General features: G+C 44.3%; 1 protein-coding gene across 14 annotated transcripts in view; it reads right to left on the bottom strand.

The window, feature by feature from the left end:
• TANC2 (tetratricopeptide repeat, ankyrin repeat and coiled-coil containing 2) overlaps positions 1-22,095 on the bottom strand; it is a 713,825-nt gene that overhangs the window by 46,427 nt on the left and 645,303 nt on the right. For all 14 annotated transcript variants that reach the window (XM_048830451.2, XM_048830452.2, XM_048830456.2 and 11 more), the window contains one exon: positions 4,358-4,466. In XM_048830451.2, coding sequence (XP_048686408.1) covers positions 4,358-4,466 — 109 coding nt within the window. The remainder of the gene's footprint in view (positions 1-4,357; positions 4,467-22,095) is intronic.

Below are 22,095 nucleotides of genomic sequence, written 5' to 3'. Positions count from 1 at the left end.
ACACTATAAAACAATGACATAGCAACATTTATTTCAGTTACTTAAGTGAGCGTTGTATAATTTGGACAAATTAGAAGCAGAAATTTAAAAGAAATACTAAACATGATTAGTGTATTATTACATTAATAAATAAGCTTCTATAATCTCTATCAGGTGTGACACGAGAAGGCATATCTGCACCTTTCAAAATAGCCATCCGAAGATAAAATATTGTAGCAAACGGTTAGTAAACTGTACTGAAACGAACAGACTTGGATTATGCAGGACACTCTGATCAACAGAAGAGGGCACTTGTTTTCTAGGAAATAAACACATTCAATACAAAAAGAGTTCAGCAGCAGAAACCAATGTTTATTTCTCCTCAATTCATAGCTAGTGTCTGATTCTTCCCTTTTCTTTTTAAGTCCTGAGTTATAAAGTCAGGCTCTATCTGTCAGCAACAATGAATCCGACTTTAATACAAGATTAAACTGCTGAAATAAGAGGAATGGGTTTAATCTCATTAATATGTTCATACACAGGAACAGGAGACTAGTAAAGACTGTCTTTGTGCAAGTTTCCCCTCAAGCAATGCCAATGAACTGAAATTCTGGTTTATGGACCTCAGTGCTATTTCAGTTCTAAATCCTTCCAAAACAGTTCTGCCAATGTACCTGAGTCCTCACCTACTACATAACCCTAGCTGTTTCAGTCCAGGATCCTCCCAGTACTTTGTCAAAGTATCTCAGTCCTAACCTCTTACATCCCCAGGGTATTTAAAAACCTTTGTCCAAATCATACTAGATTGTATCATGATTTTGTGATGCAGAAAAGTATCCACGAGGGACTAGATGTACACAAAATTACTTTTTGTTTGTGACCCATGAAAAGATTAGAACTGAAATGCAGTAGTGAAGGGCCTCTGGTTTAAGACAATTTGCCAGCTAAACTCAATGTAATGATCTTTTGCAATACTGTTTCAAGGAATATTGGACATCTTTTCATTCCATTAGCCTGTTTTCATTGCCTGTAATTTTAATCAGTCTCTTAATCGAGGGACAAGGGAAGTTCATTTCTGGATCACTAACATTTTAGGCAGGACAGTTATGATTGAAATGGAGGACTTCTCATTGCTTGATGTTTAAAACAATGTTACCTTGAAGTTTAGATTTGCTGGTGTAATTTTTGTAAGTTTCTCTTGATGCCCTTTCATTGCATGCCATTTTTTCCAAGCTGGTTCCCATCTGTTAAGATCCCTTCTTAATCTTTTAAATCAGTTACTGAAGACATTTATACTTTGTTATTTTTAAAAAAAATGACATGAGGGTATTTATGCTCATAAAAGTGAGGGGGCTAAAAGACACTTGCTTGAGCCACAATGCAAACAGACAGTGTGCAAGTTTCCCTGCACAGATCTGTCAAAACACCTCTTTGTGATTGTTATTCAGTGATTTTGCATATCACTGATTTATCACACATTCAAATTCCACACCTGGGTCTGTCCTGAACAGAGACTCAAATGATACAATCCTTTCGGGATGTGACAGGACAAACACATGTATTAGGACAAATACGGTTTTTAAATTTTATTTTATTAGCCAAAATAACATCTGTGTATAACCCACACCTCCACCTAGTCCTACCAAATGTTTTGCACATGGGTAGTGCACAATGGAGGCTAAGCTTCCCCAAACCTCATGTCACCAGGGTGGGGGGGGGGGGAAGAGGGGGATGGAGGAGTGGCAGATTACCACAAGAGCCCATGGGGCCCCGGCCAATTTGGGGCCCCCAGGAAAAACCTCCCCCAGCCATGTCCCCGGGGCTGCTTTTCTGGTCTCGAGGCCACAGTGGGAAAGGGTGGGGGGAAGGGAGTGAGAAGGGGATGCGATATTGGGGGAAGAGGCAGAGTGGGGGAGGGGCTGTGGGAAAGGGGTAGAATGGGGTGCGGCCATGAGTGTGGCCGGGGGGTGGAACAGGGGATGGGCTACAGGCTCAGGGCTCTGGCAAGGGACAAGAGTTCCGCCATGGTTGGGCCGAGCTCTCAGTCCTCCATGCCGCCCTGGCTGGGGCCATGGGGGAGGCTGAGAGAAGTGAGCGGGGGTGTGGACTCAACCAGAAGAGGGCCAGGCTTCAGCTGGAAGAGATGAGGCAGGGGCTAGACTCCCCAAGAGGAAGCTTCACCCACCACCCATGGTTTAGCATCTGATTCTCCTTTCACAGCAGTGTAAAAGGTAACTCCAATGGGGTTATGCTGGTGTAAAACCAGTGTAAATTTAGGCTCAGGACCTTTGTGTTTAGACAAGGCTGCTCTTCCAACACAATACCACAGAAAAAAGTTAAGCTGACTTTATGACCTGACATGCATCTCACTTGGCAGAAGGCTCATGTCATAGCTACAAGATAATAATTTTACTAGACGACCAGGCAGAGTGAGATGCTGTGAAGGAGAAATCCATTCCTCATAAACAAAAAGTATCTGCAATAATAGGAATGGGAATACAGACACAAGATACTTATATTTCTCCTTGAAATGTTCCAGTTTGAAAGTGTCTCTTTCAAGAAACAGGGCTGCTATGGTTCAGTTTGGTACAAAATACAAGCAGATCCTCTTAAACAAACAACTACTATAAATAAAGGAATAAAAATAAATCTGTTTAAGAAACACCAAAGGCCTAATCTTTACAGTGCTTTTCTCATGTAAACCATCTAACCCAAACCCCTTTCAAAACTCTGTAGGACTTCTGTACAACCTGATGTTACACTTATCTGTCACCAAGGCAAATTATTCTCACTAAAAGGATTTTGCCAAGTAATTAGAAACAGAAAGCTATATGGACATCTTCCGTATGTTCACTTTCCAGGATGGTAAATATTTTTCAATTAAAGTTGGAATCTATTGCCAACTCATTCACTTAATGAAACGTAAGGTTTATTTAGATTTTGAAATACTGCCATTTTCTCCATTATAAAGTGTAAAATGATAAAGACTAGGATCCAAATTCAGCTTTGGCACTGATGTTAATAGGAACTGACCCCATTAATGTCAGGGCTAAATCTGAAGCTACTTATGTATGTTAAAATCTGAAAATTATACGCTGATTGGGATTCCTCACTTTACCTCAAACTTACCTATAATCTCCCGAAATGCTACAGACCTGCCATTACACATGATTATTAATATAGCGGGCGCAATGAAATAAAGAGATCTAGCAGGATGTTCATAAGGCCTGTTGCTCTAAAAAATATTGGCAAAGTGGGTGCCTAAGTTTAAGCACCTGAATAAGTGCCCTGATTTTCAGAAGTGCTGCGTACCCACAGCTCCCATTAATTTTAAGAAATGATTTATTCCCTCTGTAGTAGTTACAGTGGGCTAATCAATTCATATGCTGATTGGTGAACGTTCTTTGGGCCTGAAGATCCGACGCAAGTTGTGGGTCAAACTTGAATCTTAACTAGTGACCCCTGGGCCACTCTTTGTGTGGAGGGTATAAATGGACCATTAAGGAGCAGTAACCAGACATTATTTTTAATAAGCTCAGCTCTGCAGGAACATGCAGTGTCTCAGCTTTGCCCTCACTGGTAGATCATAAACAAACTATACTTGACTCTTATACATTGAGATGTACAGATTAAGAACAAAGCATTTTACAAAGGAGGGAACTCATCCTTATATTACACATAAGGAGACTGAGTCAGGCAGAAGAAGAAATTTGACCAAGGGTAGTGGCAGAGGCAGGAATAAAATAAAATCCAGGTCTCTTGACACCCTGTCTAGTGCCCTATCCACTAATGGTTCTGTCACTTTTAACATTAAGAAAGTTTCAGAAGAACTGTGGGGGTATGAAATGAAAACCTGGGTAACAAGGACGGCATTGCATACAGTGACCAGAATTCCAACCTTTGTCTCTGGCAACATTTTAAGGCCAGTCAAATTTGTAATGCCATTTATTCGTAAGTCGGGTGCAGAAGTACTTGGCAAGGAGCATTTTAAGCAGTGTGCAGTAATTTAACGAAACAAGACATGTTGTCAGATTTTAATCCCTCCCTCCCCCTTAGAATCAAATCAGATCTCCCCAAATTTCTGGCCCTTTAGAATTCCTCATGTCCTCACCAGTTCTCAAAAGCTAAACTTCCTTCATGTGTTTTGGAAGCCTGAAGCAATAACACTTCTTAAGGCCACACTGCAACAAGAACAGACCTTATATAGTGGGTACTGCAGTGGGGCTGTAGCCACGTTAGTCCCAGGAAAGCTTGACTCTCTCACCAACAGAAGTTGGGCCAATAAAAGATACCACCTTACCCACCGTGTCTCTCTAATAGACAGACTCTGTGCACCAGGGAAGAGGATGGTGTGAACCTTGCCTTGAATTCTTGTTACCTTAAAAATGTGTGCTTTGAGAATGTGATGTCCCAGCTCAATAGTCTGTTGTCGGTTTAGTTTCCCCTCCTGACGAGAAAACCAGAAGGCAAGCAGTGTGTGGCCACTCCTAGGAACAAGAATTTTAAAAAGTTAGTATTTGAAGAATCGCATTTCATTTTTAAATCCCAGGGGTCTTCCTTGGGGGTCGGTGTCATTCAGCATCACCGATCTTATGTGCTGCCTTACAAGGAAGACCTAGGCTATCAGTCTCACTCAAACTACTTCCCCAGAGAATGACTTCTCAGATCCACATGCCTGTAGGGTGCAAGCTGAAGAACTTGCTTTTAATTGGTTGTAAACTCTGACCAAACAACTGCTGAAAAAGAGCCTGGATGTTTGGTTGAGTCCGTCTAATGAGGATGTATCTCTGCATACTTCTCAATGGTACCTCACTATTTTAGACCCAATTGCTTTATGTTTTCTTACTCTAATTCCTTGACATAAGTAGTGTTGGGTCATGAAGTTGAGACTAGAAAAACGTTTTTGTTAAAGAAGAGAAGCGTGGATCTCATTTCAAGTTTCCTCTGTACACACAGCATCTGGTGTTCTCTCTCTCTTTTTGGGTCTCTGTTAACTCATTTTAAATTGTGGGGATGGTTAGAAAAGTGACTACATATAAATGGTACCTTCTCAGGGCTTGTCTACATGGAGAAATCAACCAGAACTGCTATTCGTACCCAACCTAAAATAACTTTCAAGTGTAGACAAGCCCTTATTCTTCAGATCTGCTGTGTGTGTGTGTGTTTTCTGAGTCATATTTGCTGGCTTTATGGACAAAGTAATATTTTACAACAGTACTTTTTTACTCCTGTTAGCCTTGCAGAGCCAACCCAGCTTGGGAGAATGAACTGGACTAATTCTGATTTGAATACCATGACATAAACTAATCGCAGGACTTTTATTACTGCTGAGTGTGTATGACTTAAGAACTATGCTTGATTTACAGATTCTGGGGGAATTACCAGTACTGGAAATTAGGAAATACGTAGTTTTACTTGTAATGTAAACAGGTATGAACTGTAATCAGTGCGATACAGCAATCATAGAACCCAGTGTTGCCATTTTAAAATCACTTTACAGAGAAAACCTGTGCTTTGAGGGAACACCATCAGCTTAACTTTTTGAAAGTGAAACATTTTAATAAAATCCAGTTTCAGAAAAAAGAAAAGGAGGACCTGTGGCACCTTAGCGACTAACCAATTTATCTGAGCATGAGCTTTCGTGAGCTACAGCTCACTTCATCGGATGCATAAAAGTGGAAAATGCAGTGAGGATATTTTTATACACACAGACCATGAAAAAATGGGCGTTTATCCCTTCAAAAGGTTTTCTCTTCCCCCACCCCACTATCCTGCTAGTAATAGCTTATCTAAAGTGATCACTCTCCTTACAATGTGTATGATAATCAAGGTGGGCCATTTCCAGCACAAATCAGGTTTTCTCTCCCCCCACCCCACTCTCCTGCTGGTAGTAGCTTATCTAAAGTGATCACTCTCCTTACAATGTGTATTATAATCAAGGTGGGAAAGAAGCCCTTGAGGAATTCCACCATGATTTCAACAATTTCCATCCCACCATCAACCTCAGCCTGGACCAGTCCACACAAGAGATCCACTTCCTGGACACTACGGTGCTAATAAGCAATGGTCACATAAACACCACCCTATACTGGAAACCTACTGAACACTATTCCTACTTACATGCTTCCAGCTTTCACCCAGACCACACCACACGGTCCATTGTCTACAGCCAAGCTCTACGATACAACCGTATTTGCTCCAACCCCTCAGACAGAGACAAACACCTACAAGATCTCTGTCAAGCATTCTTACAACTACAATACCCACCTGCTGAAGTGAAGAAACAGATTGACAGAGCCAGAAGAGTTCCCAGAAGTCACCTACTACAGGACAGTCCTAACAAAGAAAATAACAGAACGCCACTAGCCGTCACCTTCAGCCCCCAACTAAAACCTCTCCAAAGCATTATCAAGGATCTACAACCTATCCTGAAGGACGACCCATCACTCTCACAAGTCTTGGAAGACAGGCCAGTCCTTGCCTACAGACAGCCCCCCAACCTGAAGCAAATACTCACCAGCAACTACATATCACACAACAGAACCACTAACCCAGGAACCTATCCTTGCAACAAAGCCCGTTGCCAACTGTGTCCACATATCTATTCAGGGGACACCATCATAGGACCTAATCACATCAGCCACACTATCAGAGGCTCGTTCACCTGCACATCTACCAATGTGATATATGCCATCATGTGCCAGCGATGCCCCTCTGCCATGTACATTGGACAAACTGGACAGTCTCTACGTAAAAGAATAAATGGACACAAATCAGATGTCAAGAATTATAACATTCATAAACCAGTCGGAGAACACTTCAATCTCTCTGGTCACGCAATTACAGACATGAAAGTTGCGATATTACAACAGAAAAACTTCAAAACCAGACTCCAGCGAGAGACTGCTGAATTGGAATTCATTTGCAAATTGGATACAATTAACTTAGGCTTGAATAGAGACTGGGAGTGGCTAAGTCATTATGCAAGGTAACCTATTTCCCCTTCTTTTTTCCTACCCCTCTGCCCCCGTTCCTCAGACATTTTTGTTAAACCCTGGATTTATGCTGGAAATGGACCACCTTGATTATCATACACATTGTAAGGAGAGTGATCACTTTAGATAAGCTATTGCCAGCAGGGGGGGGGGGGGGAGAGAAAACCTTTTGAAGTAATAAACACCCATTTTTTCATGGTCTGAGTGTATAAAAATATCCTCACTGCATTTTCCACTTTTATGCATCCGATGAAGTGAGCTGTAGCTCACGAAAGCTTATGCTCAAATAAATTGGTTAGTCTCTAAGGTGCCACAAGTACTCCTTTTCTTTTTGCGAATACAGACTAAGACGGCTGCTACTCTGAAACCTGTCAGTTTCAGAAATAAATTTTTATATAATCAGCCAGATGCTTCATTCTGTTATATCTCCCTAACACTGTTGTAATTCCACTCTGATGTAAAACAATATTACAAGGGTTTCTAAACTTTCCTGTTGATATTTACAAAGATGGTTTCAGCAAGGGAGAAGCTAATTAACTGACAGGAAAGTGAAATTGGACTGTATATATTGAGTGCTGGCAAATGCATAAAGTAAACTGGAAAACTTTCAGTTCTAGTGATCTTAGGTGTCCTTTAAAGATTAAGGACCTGATTCTCTTCTGCTTTGGGCCCTCTATAGTCATTTAACACCAGTGAAAAGCAGGTATAAAACGTAACCAGATCAGAAATTAATTTAGAATTGTACATCCACTTTACACTGGTGAAAGTGGCAGCACAAGATGTAAAGCAGAGAAGGATCAGGCCCCAAAGAATGTTCCGTACTTGGACTTGTATGGCCTGGAAACAGTATCTCCTGGTAAAAAAATCTCTTGTTTTTGTTAGAAGTGCTTCTCCTGACAGCAACACTCCTTTCTCATTTTACATTTAAATATACTGTACTTTGAAAAGGAAAAAAACAAAACAACAAAGAGATTCACGTGAAGGAACACTTTGAGAAGCAGAGTTACAAAAAGCAGTGTCCGGATTAATGTATAAGCAGCCCAGATACAGTGACCTCCCGGTCTTTTTGAGTGCCAGCTCGGCAATCTTCTACATCGTCCACATATATCAGAAACATAAATAAGCACTGTTAGAACTGTCTTCTTTGTTGTACTCCACAGTGAAAAACGTGTGAGAAGAGAGAGAATTGTCTGTAACTTCCCCTTGACACTACAGATAAGGAACAAAGGCATGTGTATTGCATTATTTTGCTTTTCTGAGACCTTGGAAGCCTCAGGGACTTTTTTAACCAATTTCTTTTCTGGAACCAATGTAGCGGTACATTTAAAAAACAACAACCCTCCCCACCCCACAAAGCTAACACGATGTGACTTGTAGCTTTGATAGGGTTTTTAAGGACAGAGCATGCCACTATCCCATTAGTACCTTATCAAATGAAAAAACTAATATACCAGTGCTTAGAATGATCTAAATGCAACTGAGTAATCTAGACTAGAAGATCAACGTTTCCACAATGCTAGGGCTTATCAGCATGTCTAAATCCAAAGAACGATAATCCTTAGAGACAGTACTTTCTAAAAGGGAAACTGTTTTGTTTTAAGCATAGCACGGAAGTGAAGGATTTGTAAACCAGGGCCAGGTGTTCAGCAAGCTTCTCATACGCAGCCCTGCCAATGAATCTTAATTCTGACAGGTAATACAGAGACTGATGATTATTTGCCAGATGGTAGGATGGTTTTAAAATATGGACACTTGACCATTAGCAGAGGGGTGCAGGAACAATTTTTATGGTGGGGGGTTGAGAGCCATTGAACCAAAGTGCAAAGCCTGATGGAAACCACTTCAAGCCAGGGAGTGCGGCAGCACCCCTAGTTCCAGCACCAATGCATTAGCAGAATAGGATGAACAGCAAAACACATTTTCAATGGTTTTCCTTAAAAGGCAGGACTTGAACCCTTTTCTTCATGAGTCAAAGGCCAGAGCATTAAACTTATACATAATTCTATTGTACCTCTCCCCAAAATGCAATAAATGTAAAAGTACAACATCAACTTAAATATCAGTCTGCCATCTGAAACTTTTGTACCTACTATTGTTACAAGTAACGCTTAAGATGAGTAGAACTGAAAAGGATTCCAGAGAAAATATATTTATTTCTGTTTATTCAGTTTATGTATTTTGTTTATTTGGCAGCATTTTGCGTATAGTCAGTTTCACCGCTGTCCATGTGCACGTGTGTAGCTTAATCAGTAACTTCCCTGTTTGTGCGAGTCTTTCACACAGCAGTGACGGACAGAAAACCGTGTGCCAGATGGGAACGGGACTGGAAAACCATGGAAATGGCAGGGGGAGTTTGAAGTGGTTGTAGCACCTGAAGCCTCTTTAGGAGTTTTTTTTTTTGTGTGCCTGTGAAATTGACTAGATTTGCAGTCAGTGGTGCCCCTTTACAGAAGATAATCTCGCAAACACCATGTTTACAGTAGCAGCGGTTTTCTGAAATACACTGACCACAACTGCAACGGGTGATCATGACCTAGGATTAGCCTCCAGAAGTGCCCTTAAAGAGGAAAGAAACTGGATGAAAAGGAAACAGACACTGTGATGTACTGCTCGAGTTCTGTGGGATGCAGCTGCAACTCAAGCACTACAGCAAACCTCATTACTACTGTTAGTTTAATACACCAAGTGCATCTAGTGGCTAACCTGACTTATCTGCTGGGCAATGTCCCATACATTTACCTCAGCCAAAAGGATGGCGGTTTGAGCCCACCCAGAGAACTCAGCTCCTGGCCTTCCTTGGGAGAGAAGGCAGTCTTATGCACTGGACTGGAAATCAGGAGCTCTGAACCTTTACTCTGGGCTCTGATACTGTCTCCATACATGGGCCTGTCAGCCTCAGTTTTCTCATCTGTGAAACAAAGCTAATAGCGCTCACACTTGCCTACTGCACAGAGGTGACTGAAGAATAGTCCGAAAAGGTTTGGAAAGAGCTTCGAACACAAAGCTCTCTATGTTAATGGTAGGTATTCATGGCATATCCAGGCACCTCTAATGTGGCTGGGTCCATGTACCAAAAGATAAGGTGCAATTCTCAACCCATGCAGCCCCAGGCAGCAGGTAGTTCCAGTTGTTTCCCAGCTGCGGCTGGTAGAATGCATGTGTATGTATAATATATCTGTATGTATGGTTTGGGCTGTTGTTATGAATAAGGCATGCACCAACTATTTCAGAATAAAGGACAGGATTCATGAGCAGCATGTTACCTCTGCAATACTTCTCCTACCTAAAAGCAGTGGCTTTGGACTTGCTGATAAATACCTGCAGTGACTTGCTCTGTTAATGGTAATTGCACACTGAAACGGATTCTAACAGCAGTGTCTTTTTTAAAAACACAGCAGAGAATGACAGAAGTGATTTCTACATCAAGGAGCCACGTGAAATGATTTGCTTTGAATTTCACCACAGCAGAGGCTTATCCTCAGTAGGTTTCTATTTTTAATGTAAGTTTTTGTGTGTGAAAAATTGTTAGTGCTGCCAGCTCTGTTATCAAAGCTTTTGTTCACTCTCCTAGGTGGCATGTGTCACTGCGTGCTAACACTGCACAGTACATCACAGACTATTCCCAGACAGACATATACATACTCGAGAGACTATGGTCTTGATCCTGCAAGTTCTGGCACAATATGAGATATGCACAAGACTGTTGTTGCCAGGGCTAATACAAGTGAGGGTTACATGTGGACACTGGAAAAGCTGAGTATGAGGCATAGTCCTCTGGACTGAGTAGGGTAGCCCCTGTGTGCCTGCTCCCCAACCAACCAGAATGCAGGGTATAAAAGGGCTGGAGCACAGGCAGAAAAAGGGAAGTTACTTCCCTTACTGTAACTGGATTTCTTTGAGACATGCAGTCCCCATCTGTATTCCACTGCAGGTATGCATGGGCTCCAAGAGCCTGAGACTGGAGAATTCTTGCAATTGGCGTCTGTCCGTCTGTGTCTGCACCCTGCTCTTCTCATGCTCAGCTCTGACGGTATATGCTTTGAACAGGGGGTTGGACTAAATGACCTCCTGAGGTCTCTTCCAACCCTAATCTTCTATGATTCTATAAGGGGTGGTGTGGACCGACCGCCTCTCCGCTTCCTTCTTTACTGTTAATCCAGACATGATCGAAGCAGAGGGGAAAGCATAGCTGAATTCTGATAGGAACCACACATCTGGAAGAACTCAAGGTACAATAAGGTAAGTAACTTCCCTTTCTTCTTTGAGTGCTCGTCCCTATATGTATTCCTCTATGGGTGAGTTACAAGGGCACTGTGACAAGAGGAGGGCGTGAAGATGTAGGTAGTATGGCTGCTTGTAGAACTTGTATCCCAAAAGATATGTCAGCGGAGGAGGCTTGGACCAAGGTGTAAAGTCTTCTGGATGCGTGGATGGAGCTCCACACTGCTCCCTTGCAAATAAGAAGCAGGGATACTTTGTGCAGTGAGGTTACTGAGGCTCCTTGTAGAGTGATCCTGTAGCCTGTGTGGGAGAGCAGATGTGAAATGAAGTAGGATATAGCCAGAGATCCACTTGGAGAGTTTCTGGGAGGAAAAAGCTTGTCCTCAGGCTCATTCAGCTACGGCAACAAACAATCTACATTACTTTCTGATCTGTTTTGTTCTCTTCAGGTAAAATATCAATGCTTATCACACGTTGCGGGCACACTGCTCATCACATGTCGTGGGCATGAAGCCTCCGCTCCTTGCTGGAAGCAAGGAGCTTTGGGAAGAACGCAGGCAAGTGAATTTCAGGTGCAGTTGTAGAGAGACTCTCTCTTTATGGAATACTGTGTATGGTGGGTATGCCATTAGGGCAGAGGCGGGCAAACTATGGCCTGGGGGCCACATCTGGCCTGCGGGACCATCCTGCCCAGCCCCTGAGCTGTCCCCCCTCCCCCACAGCCACGCCGCCAGGCAGGCAGTCTTCTGGCCCACTGCTCCTGTCAGGCAGCACGCCAGTGCGGCTGGCTCCGGCATGGTAAGGGGGCGGGGAGCACGGGGGGTAGGATAAGGGGCAGGGGCTCCTGAGGGGCAGTCAGGGGACAGGGAGCAGGGGGTGGTTGGATGGGGCGGAGGTTCTGGGGAGGGCAGTCAGGGAACGGAGAGCAGGGGGAGTTGGATAGGGGGTGGGGTCTCAGGGGACCGTTAGGGGCGGGGGTGTGGATGGGGTCGTGGCAGTCAGGGGACAGGGAGCGCGGGGTGGGTCCTGGGGAGCGGTTGGGGTGGTGGGTCCTGGTGGGAGGGGGTGTTCAGGGGTCAAGAAGTAGAGGGGGGTTGGATGGGTTGGGAGTTCTGAGGGGGCGGGAAGTGGGAGGGGGTGGATAGGGGGCGGATAGGGGGCAGGGGCCAGGCTGTGTGGGGAGGCACAGCCTTCCCTACCCAGCCCTCCATAGAGTTGCGCAACCCTGATGTGGCCCTCGGGCCAAAAAGTTTGCCCACCCCTGCATTAGGGCCTCAAGTTCACCTACCCTTTTAGTCAAGGAAATGGCGACGAGGAAGGCATCCTTCACTGACATCAAACATCTAGCTAGGATTTGGAAGGACGGCTTAGTGGGTTTTTTGCTCATGCAGTAGAGGCTGATGCACTAAGCTTCAGAGGTCCCAGGTTCGACCTTGCACACTGACGACCGGGGTCTGTCGCTGTTACACTTCCCTTCGGCAAGATAATGTTATCCGGTGGAGTCCTTGCTGCTATCAATAACGGCTTGCACAGTTCCAGGACAGGAATGTTCTAGATGTGATGACCATTCCAGCAGTGATATGAAGAGCATCCAGGTTGGGATGACTGACCTTGCTGTTCTCCTGAGCCAAGAGATCTGTCAAGGACTGAATGTTGATGGGCAATGGGGTTGACATTCACAAAAGACTCAGGAACCAGAACTGTCTGGGCCATTTGGATGCAATGATGATGGCTTGTGCTCTGTCTTGTCAAATTTTCCAAAGAACCCCAGGATAGCTGCAGGATGGGAGGAAAGGCACAGTTCAAGTGGCCTATCCAAGGGAGTAGGAGAGCATTGATGTCGGAGAGAAGGCTTTGAATTCTTTGACCATAGGATGGTGTTCCAAGAAGGAGGAGTGCTAGGCAGAGATGGGCTCCACCTAACGAAGAGAGGGAAGAGCATCTTCGCAAGCAGGCTGGCTAACCTAGTGAAGAGGGATTTAAACTAGGTTCACCGGGGGAAGGAGACCAAAGCCCTGAGGTAAATGGGGACGTGGGATACCGGGAGGAAGCACGAGCAGGAGAGCATGAGAGGGGAGGGCTCCTGCCTCATACTGAGAAAGAGGGACTATCAGTGAATTATCTCAAGTGTCTATACACAAATGCAAGAAGCCTGGGAAACAAGCAGGGAGAACTGGAAGTCCTGGCAAAGTCAAGGAATAATGATGTGATTGGAATAATAGAGACTTGGTGGGATAACTCACATGACTGGAGTACTGTCATGGATGGATATAAACTGTTCAGGAAGGACAGGCAGGGCAGAAAAGGTGGGGGAGTTGCATTGTATGTAAGAGATCAGTATGACTGCTCAGAGCTCCAGTATGAAACTGCAGAAAAACCTGAGTGTCTCTGGATTAAGTTTAGAAGTGTGAGTGTCAAGGTTCCTGCCCCACTCTGAACTCTAGGGTACAGATGTGGGGACCTGCATGAAAAAACCCCCTAAGCTTATCTTTACCAGCTTAGGTCAAAACTTCCCCAAGGTACAAAATATTACACCCGTTATCCTTGGAATGGCCGCTACCACCACCAAACTAATACTGGTTACTGGGGAAGAGCTGTTTGGACGCGTCTTTCCCCCCAAAATACTTCCCAAAACCTTGCACCCCACTTCCTGGACAAGGTTTGGTAAAAAGCCTCACCAATTTGCCTAGGTGACTACAGACCCAGACCCTTGGATCTTAAGAACAATGAACAATCCTCCCAACACTTGCACCCCCCCTTTCCTGGGAAATGTTGGATAAAAAGCCTCACCAATTTGCATAGGTGACCACAGACCCAAACCCTTGGATCTGAGAACAATGAAAAAGCATTCAGTTTTTTACAAGAAGACTTTTAATAAAAAATAGAAGTAAACAGAAATAAAGAAATCCCCCCTGTAAAATCAGGATGGTAGATATCTTACAGGGTAATTAGATTCAAAAACATAGAGAACCCCTCTAGGCAAAACCTTAAGTTACAAAAAAGATGCACAGACAGAAATAGTTATTCTATTCAGCACAATGCTTTTCTCAGCCATTTAAAGGAATCATAATCTAACACATACCTAGCTAGATTACTTACTAAAAGTTCTAAGACTCCATTCCTGTTCTGTCTCTGGCAAGAGCAGCATACAGATAGACACAGACCCCTTTGTTTCTCTCCCTCCTCCCAGCTTTTGAAAGTATCTTGTCTCCTCATTGGTCATTTTGGTCAGGTGCCAGCGAGGTTACCTTTAGCTTCTTAACCCTTTACAGGTGAGAGGAGCTTTCCCCTGGCCAGGAGGGATTTCAAAGGGGTTTACCCTTCCCTTTATATTTATGACAGTGAGCAACAAGGGTGATGTCGTGGTGGGAGTCTGCTATAGACCACCGGACCAGGGGGATGAGGTGGACGAGGCTTTCTTCCGGCAACTCATGGAAGTTACTAGATTGCAGGCCCTGGTTCTCATGGGAGACTTCAATCACCCTGATATCTGCTGCGAGAGCAATACAGCGGTGCACAGACAATCCAGGAAGTTTTTGGAAAGTGCAGGGGACAATTTCCTGGTGCAAGTGCTGGAGGAACCAACTAGGGGGGGAGCTCTTCTTGACCTGCTGCTCACAGACCGGGAAGAATTAGTAGGGGAAGCTAAAGTGGATGGGAACCTGGGAGGCAGTGACCATGAGATGGTGGAGTTCAGGATCCTGACACAGGGAAGAAAGGAGAGCAGCAGAATACGGACCCTGGACTTCAGAAAGGCAGACTTTGACTCCCTCAGGGAACTGATGGGCAGGATCCCCTGGGAGAATAACATGAGGGGGAAAGGAGTCCAGGAGAGCTGGCTGTATTTTAAAGAATCCTTATTGAGGTTACAGGGACAAACCATTCCGATGTGTAGAAAGAATAGTAAATATGGCAGGCAACCAACTTGGCTTAACAGTGAAATCCTTGCTGATCTTAAACACAAAAAAGAAGCTTACAAGAAGTGGAAGATTGGACAAATGACCAGGGAAGAATATAAAGATATTGCTTAGGCATGAAGGAGTGAAATCAGGAAGGCTAAATCACGCTTGGAGTTGCAGCTAGGAAGAGATGTTAAGAGTAACAAGAAGGGTTTCTTCAGGCATGTTAGCAACAAGAAGAAAGTCAAGGAAAGTGTGGGCCCCTTCCTGAATGAGAGAGGCAACCTAGTGACAGAGGATGTGGAAAAAGCTAATGTACTCAATGCTTTTTTTGCCTCTATCTTCACGAACAAGGTCAGCTCCCAGACTACTGAACTGGGCAGCACAGCATGGGGAGGAGGTGACCAGCCCTCTGTGCAGAAAGAAGTGGTTCGGGGCTATTTAGAAAAGCTGGACGAGCACAAGTCCATGGGGCCAGATGCGCTGCATCCGAGAGTGCTAAAGGAGTTGGCGGATGGGACTGCAGAGCCACTAGCAATTATCTTTGAAAACTCATGGCGATCGGGGGAGGTCCCGGACGACTGGAAAAAGGCTAATGTAGTGCCCATCTTTAAAAAAGGGAAGAAGGAGGATCCTGGGAACTACAGGCCAGTCAGCCTCACCTCAGTCCCTGGAAAAATCATGGAGCAGGTCCTCAAGGAATCAATTCTGAAGCACTTAGAGGAGAGGAAAGTGATCAGGAACAGTCAGCATGGACTCTCCAAGAGCAAGTCATGCCTGACTAATCTAATTGCCTTCTATGATGAGATAACTGGCTCTGTGGATGAGGGGAAAGAAGTGGACGTGTTATTCCTTAATTTTAGAAAAAGCTTTTGACATGGTCTCCCACAGTATTCTTGCCAGCAAGTTAAAGAAGTATGGGCTGGATGAATGCACTATAAGGTGGATAGAATGCTGGCTAGATTGTCAGGCTCAACGGGTAGTGATCAATGGCTCCATGTCTAGTTGGCAGCCGGTGTCAAGTGGAGTGCCCCAGGGGTCGGTTCTGAGGCCGGTTTTGTTCAATATCTTCATAAATGATCTGGAGGATGGTGTAGATTGCACTCTCAGGAAATTTGCGGATGATACTAAACTGGGAGGAGTGGTAGATACGCTGGAGGGGAGGGATAGGATACAGAAGGACCTAGACAAATTGGAGGATTGGGCCAAAAGAAATCTGATGAGGTTCAATAAGGATAAGTGCAGGGTCCTGCACTTAGAACGGAAGAATCCAATGCACCGCTACAGACTAGGGGCCGAATGGCTAGGCAGCAGTTCTGCGGAAAAGGACCTAGGGGTGACAGTGGATGAGAAGCTGGATATGAGTCAGCAGTGTGCCCTTGTTGCCAAGAAGGCCAATGGCATTTTGGGATGTATAAGTAGGGGCATAGCGAGCAGATCGAGGGACGTGATCGTTCCCCTCTATTCAACATTGATGAGGCCTCATCTGGAGTACTGTGTCCAGTTTTGGGCACCACACTACAAGGAGGATGTGGATAAATTGGAGAGAGTCCAGCGAAGGGCAACAAAAATGATTAGGGGTCTAGAACACATGACTTATGAGGAGAGGCTGAGGGAGCTGGGATTGTTTAGCCTGCAGAAGAGAAGAATGAAGGGGGATTTGATAGCTGCTTTCAACTACCTGAAAGGGGGTTCCAAAGAGGATGGCTCTAGACTGTTCTCAATGGTAGCAGATGACAGAACGAGGAGTAATGGTCTCAAATTGCAGTGGGGGAGGTTTAGATTGGATATTAGGAAAAACTTTTTCACTAAGAGGGTGGTAAAACACTGGAATGCGTTACCTAGGGAGGTGGTAGAATCTCCTTCCTTAGAGGTTTTTAAGGTCAGGCTTGACGAAGCCCTGGCTGGGATGATTTAACTGGGAATTGGTCCTGCTTCGAGCAGGGGGTTGGACTAGATGACCTTCTGGAGTCCCTTCCAACCCTGATATTCTATGATTCTATGATTCTATGACTTAGATAGGGATCTGCTCTTGTGTTTATGACAGTGCAGGTGTATCCATAGTGGAATACACATAGAGACCAGGACTTGAAGAACTGGCAAGTCCAAGGATATATGAGGAATGTGCTTGAGCTCATCAGGCCACTAAGGTTCTTAACTACATGCTCCCCACTCAAGCCTCCCTCCTGCCAGAAGGCAGGAGTGACTTGGTGGTTGTGTAGCAGCATTCTTATTAATTCAGGATTGGGTTCCCCCAGGCTTCCCATCCTGCTCATAATTTTTTACCATGTACAACACTCCACACCTGCTCTGGACAGGATCAAATTCTGTATGTGAGAAAAGTGCAAGAGAGCACCCCTTTGCTTGGTTCATTTCAGGTTCCAAGATTATGCCACCAGCAAGCAGCACTGAATGGACACGGTCACATTTAACTCTCTCAGGACACCATGGCTCCATGTGTAATCAGGGGAAGAGTAAACATAGTGCTCCCAGGGTTGGGGGGATGGAAAGTGGCAAAGGAGAAAGAAAAGTATATCAGAGACAGATAAAACAGATACTGGCAAGGGGCAACTGCAGGGATGAATCATTTGGCCCAAAGAAAGGAAACAAAATTAAAGCAAATGAGCGGAATAAGTCTTCCTAATCACTCTGCTTATGGTCCCCTTGATGGCACTCTATCGATGCTCTGATGGTCCACTTCAATCACAACGAAAACTCACGATCTTGTACTGGGAATAATATGTGTGGTGTATTTTGCCCAATGTACTTGGGATATTATTGCTATATATACATTTGAATGCCCATTTATATCTGTCTTTCTGATATGTCTTCTTTGAATTCTTGATATTATATCAATGCTGTATAAGGTATGGCACGACTTCTGAATGGGAATGCTACAACAAACTAATCACATTTTATCCTTTTGTTTCACGTCTCATCTTCTGTTTTCAGCAGTAGGTTAAGCTGGTCCTGAAGAGTTCACAAACACTGGAATTTCTCAAAAAGAAAAGGAGTACTACTGGCATCTTAGAGATTAACAAATTTATTTGAGCATAAGCTTTCGTGAGCTACAGCTCACTTCATCTGCATGCCTTAGAATTCTTGAATCTGTTTAACAGTGACACCTGCTGGCTGAGAAGAAACAGTATCAGCAGAAGTGGAAAGGCAAATTATTTCTTTGTTATATCGGTCACACAGCTGGAGAGATTACAGAAATTGCCAGGGCAGCATAAAGGGGCCTTACTTTAAATGAGAATGCGGTCCACGGTTTGTATACACAGATCAGAATGTTAATTAAGGGGAAAGAAAAGAATTAGGCTCCTCTAGAAATGCTAAAATAAACACATTTACAAATTTAATTAAAAAATTAATAAGGATCAATCATACAAAAATGACTGGGCCTAAATGAGTAACTGATCTTGTTTGGTGCTTTGAAGAGTTTACAAATCAGTATTAGGATTGCCCAATGCCATGTTGTCGTATTAGTGCCATCAGATAGGGGTGAGCTGTGACGGTGTCAAACTTTTCTCTTCACAGTTCCATTTTAAGAGGAAAAAAACTTGGGCTTCCCATTACAATATTTCACCATAAGAGAAAACTACATCACCACATAAACAAATCAGCTTGGGGTAGGTTTCTTCTCTGGGCTTTCACCATTGGAGACCAGGGTTCAAATGCAGATCGAGGGCACCAATGAACATGAACTGGGTGGTTCTATCTTAGTCCCTAGTGATCATGGATTCTAATCACAAAAGCATCACATAATTCACCCTGGGTGAGGCCCAAAAGTGAAAAGCAAGGGGCATTGGCAGAGAACTGAATATCACTATTCACATGCTGTTAGTAATTTGATATTCAAGCACATCCCTACATTCCATCATTCATTATCCACAGCACATACAGAAAGCAAACCAAGGTGTTAATTTTGACCTACAAAGCCCTGCATGGGTTGTGCCCTGACTTCTTCACAGAGATCCACTTCTGTTATTCACATTCCCGGCAGTTAAAATTAACTAGCAGAGTCCAGTTAACACTCTGAATGCTGCCAGGCTGGTCAGTGTTTTCAGGATGAGGGAGGAACTCACTTAATCTGCTTGTCCAAAAAAGCCTAGGATTTGGGCGTGGGGTTGTTTTTTTTGTTTTTACTCTTTCAAGGCATGCAACAAACCCGGTTTATTCAGCTATTTCCTGAGCACCTTGTCTGGAGAGGATGAGTCTCTCTTGTGGGTTGGGGGAACACCCCCAGTTGATTTGTCAACTTCATTACATCATGTAGCAATACAAAAGAATTACAGGAAGAACATCACTAGATTAAGGAAAGCTGTATTATCCCTAAAACTACTCCTCCATCTCTTCCTTCCTGCTTTAGTAGGTATCTTCTGCCAACTACATTCTTTGCCCACAGACATATCCTCACATTCAGAATTCCAGTTTTGTGATTTGAGAAAAATTCTCAATGTGCCCAAAGATTACAATGGATGATGAAGATAAAGAGCTAACGGGCCTGATTCTCTTTTACATGAAGATAACTTTCTATCACTCCAGCAAAGTAAAGGGGATTTAAAATAGGTGTAAATTACACTAACTCCCAATTTAAGGCACTGTTACACTAAGGCCCCTTTATACAACTCTGGCAGTGTCAGTGAGCATCAGCCACAATAGATTTGCTTTGTGCTCTGTAAATTCCAAGCTCCCTGATTTACATCCAAGTTGCCTTTCTTGAAGCTAATTTGATGAAAACCCTCCGACATACAGACAGTTGACACTGGGCCCAGTGAATTCGCTTTTCCAGGAGACTCATGTTCATATTTTATTCAGAGCTCCACAGTGCACTTCTATTAGAACTGCAGTGCACACAGTACTTCCTATCCCAGCAAAGACAAGTGTCTCCTTTTCTACTAGACATCTCGGAAACGTCTCTCTTAAAAGGAAGCCAGTTTGCAAAAATGTCTCCTGAAAAAACAAAAATGCTCTAAGCCAATGTCCTGCCCAGCACACACACAGAGCACAAAGATTCACCATTCACGGTGGGCATTTTTGAAAGATCATTAGATCACTGAAGTTAACTGATTGAATTTTGCACCAATGATTTATTTCATGTACCAGTCAGGAAATGCAGCTTTGCTGCTCAAGTTTATGGTAAATTTGAGTGAGGGTGGGCGAGTATGCGTCTAGTGCTGGGAGATTTTGTACTGATTTGTGTGTGTGGCGAATGAGGGATGTTTGCTGTGGTGAGGAGCTATCTGTGTTTGGGGTTATTGTGTGTTCTGGTTGTGTTGTTGTGTCTAGGAGGTCGTGCTATCGAGTTGTGTTGGTGATGAACGAAGGGCAGTTGTGTTGACTTGTGTTTGGGGAGGTTGTGCTTTGGGATTTTGTGTTGTATAATTTATAAAGTCAAAATGGCTGAGAACTTAAAAGTCCATGTTCCCCACAGTTTGTACAGAGGGCTGTCCCCCTGGCTGGAGACACAACCGCCTCTTTGTTACCCTGTACAGCTGTTACTCCTACCTTCTGATCAGCTGTCACATTCCAACTACCACAGAACCTTTGGACTCCAACACTCCATCTGGTTCTCGCAGACAGTAAGAAGGAAGGTGGGCAAATGTGTGTGAAGGGCTGGGAGAGTTGTTGATTTGTGTGGGGGTTGTTCTGTGCTGGGAGATTTGTGCTGATTCGTGCAGGTGGCGAATGATGGGTGGATGCTGCAGTGAGGCGCTGTGTGTGTTTGGGGATATTGTGTGTGCTGGTTGTGTTGTTGTGTGGGTGGTTTTGAAGAACTGTGGCAGCTGGGCCAAGTAATCCACCATCTGTGCAGTCTCCCTCATATAACCAATGAAATTGTTGTATGTAAATTAGCTGCAGAATAAGGGTGTGGGTTGACTGAGTTACTCGGACAGCATAATTATGTAGGACTTTTGGCATGGCATGCCTTTCTGCTGCACCACATGGGTGTGATTAAAATGACTGAGAATTTAAAAATTGTATAGCAACAGATCACACAACCCTGTGATGATTCAACCTGGTGATATTCGGAACCAAAAGAGCTTTCAGCCATGCCTGTGGCTGTCTCTATCACTTCACACTGACTCAGCAGACATTCTAGGCTTCAGAACGACAATCCTGGAGTTTTATTATAGAGATTAACTGTGAACGGATATAGAGTTCGTTAAACGCTATGCAAGAAATAACACAGGCAAAATAGGAAATGCACCTATATGTGCAATATCAGACCCTATGGGATAAAACACTGATCAGCTTAGGTTGTAAAGCAGGAGAATTCAAAATCTTTGTAATTTTACAACAGTATAGGTGCTATTCTTATTTGTATGAATATCCCACTCTTTCCAAGCTAGTTGATTCAATAATACCTTGGAGCAGTAAAGTCTGCAGTAAAGAAGAATGGTTTAATTGATTTTGCCATGGAGAGATGAACAACTGTACACTGAACCACAGAAGTCACCTGGAAATCTAAAAGTAATTGAAGATCCAGAAGAAGTGTGACAAGGACAGGTGCATTCCCTAATTCTGGGGCAAGATCCCTACCCTGTGATGTTCTTTGGTTGCTTTCTTCTGCCAACTAAAATCAAATCACCTTATCTCAGGGGTGGGCAAACTTTTTGGCCAGAGGGCCACATCGAGGTTGCAAAACGGTATGGAGGGCCAGGTAGGAAAGGCTGTGCCTCCCCAAACAGCCTGGCCCCAACCCCCTATCTGCTCCCTCCCACTTCCCGCCCTCTGACTGCCCCCCTCAGAACCTCCCAGCTCCTTGTCCCCTGACCACCCCCTCTCAGGACCCCACCCCCTACCTAAGCCCCCCTGCTCCTTGTCCCCTGACTGCCCCGCCCCTATCCACACCCCTGCCCCCGACAGACCCCCCGGGACCCCTGATCCCCCTACCCTCCCACACTTCTTGTCCCCTGACCCCCCCTCCCGGGACCCCATCCCTAACTGCCCCCACAGGACCCCACCCACTAGCCAACCCCCCTGCTCCCTGTCTCCCG

The sequence above is a fragment of the Caretta caretta genome, chromosome 27 (assembly GCF_965140235.1).
Source record: "Caretta caretta isolate rCarCar2 chromosome 27, rCarCar1.hap1, whole genome shotgun sequence".
Taxonomy (NCBI): Eukaryota; Metazoa; Chordata; order Testudines; family Cheloniidae; genus Caretta; species Caretta caretta.
Note: the sequence above shows the minus strand (reverse complement) of the source record. Positions and strands in the feature narration are given on the sequence as shown.